We start from the raw sequence: 9,407 nt of genomic DNA on the forward strand, positions 1-9,407 counted from the left end.
TCAGATTTAAATGTGATGTCCTTATAGTGTACGTCATTTGTTTGGGGGGGGGGGGGGGGGGGGCTCCCCTTTTTCTGATGCAAAATATCCTGGTGCTAATCCTGGATTTGAGGAAGATGTTAAATGCTTTGATAGTGTGGGGTAGATGGTTAAATCATGTAAATATGCACCTTTATGCTTATGCAAACATATTAGTTGCTTTTATACTAATATATCCTAATACTTGCGTTGAAGATCCTTATCAAAAATCCTTATGCAAAAGGTAATATTGTCTCACTGCTCAAAGTATCAGTCATTTCCTGTAAGAACCTTTTGGTGTTTTCAGAACATTCTGGGAACTGCATATTTTTCTGGTCAGCTCCAGGTTAGTCTCATACTGTGAGATTTTAATCAGTATTATGTATCAGTACATAATTTGGAAAATTTTAAGCTCAGTACTATCAGTTTTCCAAGGGAAACTCAGTCGAGCTAAAATTAGTAAGTCACTGTTGCTGTATTTCCAAATTAGAATATGATTATTATCTTGTAAGAAATTGACCCCTGCAGCACTTTGACTATTGGAGTTGTCTCATGTTTGTACAAATGCAGATATATCCTTTCTCAAATTATGCAAAGAACATTAAAGGGTCATGAAACCCACCATGAATTAGTTCTCATAAATTTAGAAAGTTTGTTAGAAGTGTGTTAAAGAGACACTTGACATACTTTAGTTAACAATAATGTTACATCCTGTTGATTCTGACTCAATATTGATTTCAAATATTGGTGCCATGAATAGTCGGGGTTCCCCCTGGTTTCACACTTGGAAACAGTCTTTTGTAATTGTACCTCACATGTTATCAGTTAGCACATTAGCACTAGCCTGTTGTATGGTAAAGCAGGTGATTTTATTAAATATATTTTAAATTAAATCTATGAAACATATAAAATTGTATTGTTTTGCATTTAATTATTTGCATGATCTTAAACGATTAAAGATGATAGATTTAATAAGCTAGCAAGCTAACAGGCTAGTGGTATGCTAATCTAGTATGCTGAGCAGTTAAAGAACGAGGAATAACTATATGTTTTTTAAACTCAATTTTTTTTTAATGTAATTAGAGTCATATTAACATAATTAAAATAATAATTAAGACATGTAAGCTTACATTAAAATGACTTTTCATGCCAATGGACTAATTTGTTCATGACACCAGAAAACTAAAATGGACCAAAAATTCCTAAACGATCAAGTTTACCCTTCAGAAAAAATATCCTTTATACAGGTATTATCTCCAACATACAATATTTGTTAACATCTCAACAATGTGTGTTTGTGTTTCATGACCCTTTAAAGAAAAGTGCTACAAGCTATGAACATACAGGAATGAAGGCTGTATTAACAAAAACTTTTCATCTTCCTGATTCCTTCTAGTTCAGGTCAACCTCAGCTTTGACTATCTCTCCTGCTTGTATGCTGTTATTTGCAGCCATATCTGGAAAAGAAAAATACTGTAGATTCCAATGCAATTGTTCATCGAATTTACTTCACCCCAAACTACCTCTAACCAAAGACTGAAGGTATAAGATCTACAAAAAAGCAATATCATTGCACAATGAGATCTAAACATCACGCTACACAGGATAAATCATACTGTAGGGGTTAAAATTAATGTTTTCTTTTTCACACGATGTACAGAAACATTCACATGTTGTTTATATCCTCAGTATTCAGCTATTTTTGACTCTATGTCCACTGAAACTCCATGTGAAACAAGAAGCATTCAGCGCATGGATCCCGGCTAGAGAACAAAGACGGAGCCTCGTCGCACCCGGAGCATAAATCTGCCTTTATGGCTGAATGTGACCGTTAACCTTAATCAGTGCTGTCTGCCAGCCATTGAGATTCCCATTGGTCGTAATGGGACAAATTTCTCACTGGAGTAAAAGAAATCGATACACATAGATGTCTCAGATGCCTAAATTGTATGTGTGTCTCAAGTGCTTTAAGTGAGAATGATTAAGAGGTTTAATGATGATGCACTACACCTGCCTGGCCATCTGACAGCAAACACCACGTTCTCATCAGTATACAGTCCTGCTGAGAGAAGTTCACTTCAGTTTGCAGAGAGGACAGAGGGTTTTTTATATAAAAAAATGACATATTGCCTATAATATAAAAACTATTTCACATGGACAACATTGTTTATTACAACAAACATAACAAAACAAAAAAAACTTCATATAAAGTATTACAATAAATAATATTACTAAGTAATTACTGTGTAGTTTTGTTTGGGTGGCTATGAAATGGACTGAAATTAAACAAAATGAAAATACAGCTGCACAAACAGACTGAAATTAACTGAAAGATTTAGAATAAAAACAACAATGGCAATACTGTTAGTATTCATATAAAAATGCACAAATTCATTTCTCACTACAAAAATAGGCCTTGAAATGGCACATTGTACTGAGAAGAATCAGTAGAAGCCCTTTTAAACACTGAATCCTTCATCGGAGGTCACCAGCGACTGTCCTACAGTATATGTAACATCTGGGTGACAAACCCCGCTGCCGTGTCAAAAGGTCAGAGTTCAGCTGCTAGATAACTATCCAAAGAGTCACCACTGTAGATAGAAACATTGTTGAAACAAGTGGAAAGAAAGAGAGAAAGAGAGAGTAAAAATAGAGTAGAAATCAGATCTGAGCAGTAATCCCGAAGCTCACACATGAGCACTTTTGGCGTGGTTAGTGGAGGCGGGGCCAGAATGAACGGGGCCCTGTTTGGAGTAGTAGAACCGATTGTTGTCAGTGTATGTAGCAGGGGTGTCCCCTGAACAGCAGGTGATCATACAGCCTCCCAGCAAACAAAGTGCAGTGCCCACCCAACCCGAATACAGGGAGAAGCCAAAGGACATCAAGCCCCTCTCGTGATGGGCCCCGATGGGAAACCACACTGTGGAGATGATGCCGCAAGAAGCTGAGAAGGAAAAGACACGCTTAACATTAAATTATAGCCTTTTTTGTTATATGTTGCATCATACCCTTAATGTAAGTGAGAGAGATATATTCATCTTCAGTTTACAGAATACCAGGTGGCATAAGGACATGTTAGTGTCATTTTTCTAAATGTAATATGAGCTTAACAAATATAAATACAGGCTTACCAGTCAGCAGTATTATGGTTCCTCCGAGCACTGATCGCTTGTTCTTAGCGCTTTCTGGTTCACTTCCGAGGTTAATACAGGACATGGACATGAGCACGAGCACGACAGCAGGCAATCCGAGGATCGATGCTGTGACCATTAGCGCTCGAGACGTCTGGATGTACGCTTCAACAAAGAATAGAGTCATTTTACTCTCGTTTTTATTATATAGTAATAATACAATTCAGTTCAACAGATTAAACTATTTAGATAAGTGATAGTATATATAGCCTATATATACACACACAAATAATGGTAAAAAAAAAAGTTATTTTGCATATATAAAACAATGCTTATGTACTTTGTAAAAATGCTTTATTGTTTTATATAACATACTATATGAATTATTTAAAAATACATTTTATATGTATTGGCATGTTCAAATTTTATTTCATATTTATATTTGATTAAATAAACTCTCGTATGTCATTTTATCTTTATGCTTATGTATTAAATAATGAAAATGCATTATTTTAGTAACGGTTTTCATCTTCATTCCAAAAAAAAAAAAAATATTTTATACTTTTATTTTATTATGTGAAATAAAAACTATTAGCTATTTCACACGTACCTGGTAGCTCGAGAATCTGCGTGAGTGTGATGCAGTGATACAGCGCAGTTGAGATCACACAGTCTGCCCATAAACCTTTGGCCTCCAGTTCATCCATCTTCTTACAGGTGTTCATGTTGTATTTACAAGTGACTACCCATTCATTAGTGGCAGTGGCGATGATGAGGCCGATCCAACCAAGAAAGCTCATTGCAAAACCCGTGAACTGCAAACAAGTATTTGCCATGGTGTACAATGTGCGCAAAAATGTGTCCAATAAGTTGAAAAAGTTCTCTTTGAAGTAGATAATCAGATAATGCAGGCTACTTGGCGGAATTTATAGATGGTAATATCCAGATATGTTAATCCATTGCGTAAAAATAAAGATGGTTTTGTAGATCCTTATGTCGCGCAGTATTCCAAGCTAGTACAACAAGAGAGTACCGTTAGAGGAGCTTTTATAGTGGAACTACACAGACAAAAGAACTGTCAGCCAATCACACACTTCCCAACGTTACTACTTATCTCATGTTTTTCACTCTCCTCAATTCTCTTTGCATGTTCATAGTCTGTGATGTTATACTATGGGACGAGTATCGAATTTATAAAACTGACGAATAACTCTTTACAAATTATTCCTCAATACATCAAGAACTGCAACTAGAGTTATATTTGCTCAAGTGGATTTGGTAACAGTGCACCTAAGCCTTCATGGCATTGCTGGATTTGTGATGTATGTTGCCCTCTGGCGGCTGATTTCTCAGATGTGCGGAACATTTATTTATTTGAGAACAAATCCAAAATGTTTTAGCAGACCTTCTCTATCCAGAGTGACAGTGATAAATTGCAAAAATCGCATTAACTAATACTTGAGAAAATCTTATCCGATGTTATATTATATTATATTTAAAGTCATAATCAATTTTTATCCAATATTAAATATATCTCATAAAAGTTATGCTCTTTTCCTTTTGTTTTTACTGTTTTTCTGGTACACTTTACAATAGGTTATGCATCTAAAATATACAGTAGCTACTTTGAAAGGTGGATGAGTATCTAAAATGTAGGCTATATTGAATTATTAAAATTTAAAAGATCAAAGAGGCTTTAAGTTTGAACTTGGTAATTAATGTTAGTGACTTAAAGGAATAGTTCACCCAAAAAGGTTTGCAGAAATGTATCATTGCAACTCTAATGGATCACTGATGGATCCTCTGCAGTGAATTGGTGCCGTCAGAATGAGAGTTTAAACGGCTGAAAAAAACATCACAAGTAATCCACTCAGCTCCAGTCCATGAATTAACATCTTGTAAAGATAAAAGCTGCGTGTTTGTAAGAAACAAATGAATCATTAAGATGTTTTTAACAAAATATCATTGTCTCTGGTTATAATATAATTGAAAAAATATCAATTAAAAATAGTATTGTCTGAAACTACACTGTAAAAAAATATTTTTTGAACTTGTAAATAAAGATAGCATCAGTTAAGTAAATTTTACAAACAAATACTATTTTTTCTTTTTACTTCAAAATGTGACGTTTAATTCAATAAGCTACTTGAGGTTTCATTTTTATTTATTTTACTTAAATACAGAAGTAAATTCAAATGGAACTGCCTAGGTAGAAATGAAAGTTAAAACTCATAAGTATATTTTACTTGGAACTGTTTGTTATGTTTACAAGGATTCTTTAAGTAAATACCAAAGTTATGATCCCATATTTCCCATCAAGCAATGGGGCATGAATAATTAAAAATGTACACTGTTTTATGGTTGTTTTTGTTGTTAGTTGTTTATTTTAGTTGTTAGTTGTTGTTTGTTTTAGTAACATACTGTTTTGTGACACCTGGAGTTTATTTTCTATTCAAAATGACCCATTGATACTCAAACACTATTCACTGATTGTCACCGTCATTGTGTGTGGTGTACCAAGTATTGAGGTCTCTGAGTTAATTGGGCTATTCATTTGAACCAAATGCTTTAATAGGACGGTGTTACCTTGTTAAAGTAAACTGCATGAACTTACAGATTTTATTAAATTCAACGGGTAAGTTTAACTTAAAATATATGAGTGCAAAATTTGCCAAAGAAAAATACATTTGTACATTTTTCAGTTATAAGCATTAGGCTACACAATGTAAAATTTACAAACAAAGAGTCAACAAAATTAACTGGGAATTTTCAAGTAAACTTAACTTAAAAAATGTCTAATTAAACCTACTAATAATTATGTGTAGGCTTTTACTTAGCAAATGTTTGTAAATTTACTAAAATTTTCTGAGTGAAAAAAACTTAGCAAGCTTTTTTCAAGTACATCATACTCGACATTTTTTACAGTGTAGAGAATAAAATAATAATAAACATGGCTACAATAGTTAAACCTGCATGGTAATCACAAATTACACTAACCATAGTTTAACCATGGTATTTGTGGGGTAACACAAATGATAGGCTGTCCAAAAAAAAAAAAAAGGTAATGGTAAAATTGTACATGCAAAACCATCGATGCTACTATAATTAAACAAAGGTTGTTGCATGTATGCATTGACTGTATGACCTCTGAATGCTATAGAGGACATCCTTGCTAGAGGGAATCAGAGCTGAGTCTTCAGTTAATCACACAGGCTGATATATCAGAGAGTCATGCAGCGATCATGTCTGAGATTGCAGATGAAAAAACAGGAGGGAATTGGATCTAGAGATATCAGCATTCAATTGGGAATTGGATGAGTTTTCTCTGTGATCTGGTATAGATGGTCAAAAAAATAGGGGGGATTTATCCTTGAAGTGCTGTATACCTGAATGCAGCTTTTTGAGATGTTTGAGGGCAAGTTATCCAGATGACTTGGTAAGACCTGTTTTCCAAGACTACTACAAAAAAAAAGAACAGAAAGAGCTGACTTGGATGCATCTGCATATGCATCTTTCATATGTGACATTTGTTGACGTGCAGTACATTCTCCTTTGGCTTCTTCTTTATATGTTACACGAATTGCTAATCAATTACAAAGTCCACATAAAAAAATCCAACATCAAATTATATATCTGTATAAAAGTGAGAAATGAGACTCCTTCGTTCATCCACTAGGGGGACTCGTTTGACTTCAAACATCAAGGATAATACCTGGAAACAACTATCCTTTATTTCTGTTCATCTGATTGAAATTTACTAGGTTGGCTAGTTAATTATGAATGAAAAGTTAACTAAATAACTTATATAACTATATATACAGTGTATATATTACAGGGCTGAGTGCTTGATTCTGATTGGTTGAAACATTAAGGCATTTCCATAGGTCTTGACTGCATTACAGTTCCAAATTATTTCAGTTATGTCAAAGGTCATAAAAGTCTACAACAGCAAAAGAATCAAAGCCCAAAACCACACTGACCAAGCAAATATACTGTAAAATAAGCAATAGGATAAAAAAAGACAAACTATTTACATTTATCCCCTAGCATATCAGTGTCTCAAGATTCCAAAACAAGCTCAAAAATCTAATCAGGAATGAGTTAAGTGGATAACATCTGGTGTTCCCTACATTCATGGCTGTACACTGAATATGCAGGTCTTCTATTGTTTACCTTATTAGACCCCTGCTTGTAAATGTAATAAGCTGTCAGAAACACCCTTGTTCCTCTATATCTGTCATTCAGTTGATCCTCAAGGGGGTGTATAGAAATCACCTCAGTAAGATCTCAGGCAATTCATCATTTGCTTCAGGAACATGGCAGCAATGGAATATGAAAATTAAGCTAATGGTATATGCCCTGACATTGGTCTGACAGTGCAAGATGATCAAAATGTATTGCATAACTGAGTTGTGCCGTGTAAGCACCTTGCTGGGTGGACCTGAACATCTTTATATCACCTGAGGAGGAGACATGTGATCGAATCATTGAGCCTTTTATCTCTATCACTGAATTACATCATTCATATCAATCCTTATATATGTGCAGCACTGTCGTGAGCAGATGAGAGACATCAGTAACAGTTTGTGAATATTCCTCAGGCAGATACAGACACCAGTCTTCACTGGCACTGCAGTGATTGATTTTGGGACCATCAAAACTGCTGTTATTGACTTGACACTGATGTGGATTTTACCGCTGATGCAGTGTTCAATGATAGACTTCACCATCTTCATCAGCAGTATCTAAGCCTGATTTTGAGTGCACTAGGAAATGTCTGCTTTAAAGTGTCAATATCAAAAGCAGCATAACAAGTCATTGAGGAGATTTATTAAACAATCAGCATCGCACATAACTTCGATCTATTTTACACTACTGCAGTTCATCTTATATTATGGGTAGAGCACATTAGTTTAGGCTATATTCAAATGAAATGACATTTAGACACTAGGAGTCCTCCTATAAATAAATGTCTAATTTCATGCACTGTCTCTCATTATATTCAAATATATTCTCTCGTGATGGGACACTAGCATTTGCTTATCCCGTCTGACCTCTCTTCCCTTTAGCTGCAGGTTATCTGACTCTTTTACACAAAATGTGAGTTTGCTATATATATTTTAAAGGATAAGCAATAGTGATGGACATATTTTTTTTTTTTTACAACTTATCTGTACTGGAGTTTCCGGACTATAAGTTGCACTTTTTTTCATAGTTTGGCTGGTCCTGCGACTTATAGTCAGGTGCGACTTATCAAAATTAATTTGACATGAACGAAGAGAAATGAACCAAGAGAAAACATTACAGTCTACACCCGCCAGAGGGCGCTCTATGCTGCTCAGTGCTCCTGTAGCCTCTCCCTGAGGAGCGTAGAGCGCCCTCTCGCGGTTTTAGACGGTAATGTTTTCTCTTGGTTCTTGGGTCTAAATAAATGCGATTTATAGTCCAGTGAGACTTCTATATGTTTTTTTCCTCATCATGATGTATTTTTGGACTGATGCGACTTCTATTTAGGTGCGACTTATAGTCCGAAAAATACATTATTTACAATATTTTAATTTTGGGAAACTTTTACTTCACTACATTCCAAGCGTATTTAAATGACTGTATTTAAGTAAAATACTACTACTACTACTACTACTACTAATAGTTTGTCTTTATTTAAGAGTTGAGAGCTGTGCAGAGATATGAATAAATGGCTGTGATCTGTAAACACAGTGTATTCATATTTGTGTATCGCTAGGTAAACAAGTTAGGTTAAGTAGCTTGTAGGACTTGTACAGTTGTTTGTAGACAAAGGGGTAAAAATGTTAGACATTGAAACTAATAATAAACAAATTAATAAATAATATTACAGCTCCAAAAATGTTTATACCAAACAGTGCAAGTCAGGTCGACCAGTCAGGTCTTCATCAGGCACACAATAACTAGATCATCTTCTTGTTTCCTTTACTTGGAAACCTGCTCAGGATTAGTAAGAAATAATTCAGACAATTGATTTTTACCAGAGTCACATTTACAGCTCGCAGAGGGCTGGAGGTAGCATTTCCCAAACACATCATGATCAGTGTGCAAGACTACTGGCTCCCACCAACCCACAGAGAGGTATCTGTACCCTAATGAACACTGACTATAATTCATTGCTAATGGGGGGCACAGTGGGCGTTTAGAGACAGAACCCCAGGACGCAGCTCCTCTGTTGAGTCTGTGTGCACTCATTTGTGTGATCATCATTCTCTCAAAGCCTCAGATTTACCG

The 9,407-nt window shown here is 35.1% G+C and overlaps 1 protein-coding gene across 1 annotated transcript; it reads right to left on the reverse strand.

The window, feature by feature from the left end:
* Nucleotides 1-51: 51 nt before the first annotated feature.
* On the reverse strand, nucleotides 52-4,189 carry LOC113117303 (claudin-11-like). The gene is made up of 3 exons (XM_026285901.1): nucleotides 3,760-4,189; nucleotides 3,150-3,314; nucleotides 52-2,962 (listed from the first exon to the last, which is right to left on the reverse strand). Exons 1-3 carry the CDS (start codon nucleotides 3,983-3,985, stop codon nucleotides 2,706-2,708), a joined length of 648 nt encoding a protein of 215 aa, XP_026141686.1. The 5' UTR covers nucleotides 3,986-4,189; the 3' UTR covers nucleotides 52-2,705.
* Nucleotides 4,190-9,407: the final 5,218 nt, after the last annotated feature.

Source organism: Carassius auratus, chromosome 2 (assembly GCF_003368295.1).
Source record: "Carassius auratus strain Wakin chromosome 2, ASM336829v1, whole genome shotgun sequence".
NCBI classification, from domain to species: domain Eukaryota; kingdom Metazoa; phylum Chordata; class Actinopteri; order Cypriniformes; family Cyprinidae; genus Carassius; species Carassius auratus.

What these genes read in the sequence shown, in the direction of transcription:
- LOC113117303 (XM_026285901.1), bottom strand. Translation starts at nt 3,985, where the DNA reads ATGGCAAATACTTGTTTGCAGTTCACGGGTTTTGCAATGAGCTTTCTT. An exon ending in GCAGATTCTCGAGCTACCAG is followed by an intron (nt 3,315 to 3,759) that starts GTACGTGTGAAA and finishes TCTTTGTTGAAG; the next exon opens with CGTACATCCAGACGTCTCGA. An exon ending in AACCATAATACTGCTGACTG is followed by an intron (nt 2,963 to 3,149) that starts GTAAGCCTGTAT and finishes TTTCCTTCTCAG; the next exon opens with CTTCTTGCGGCATCATCTCC.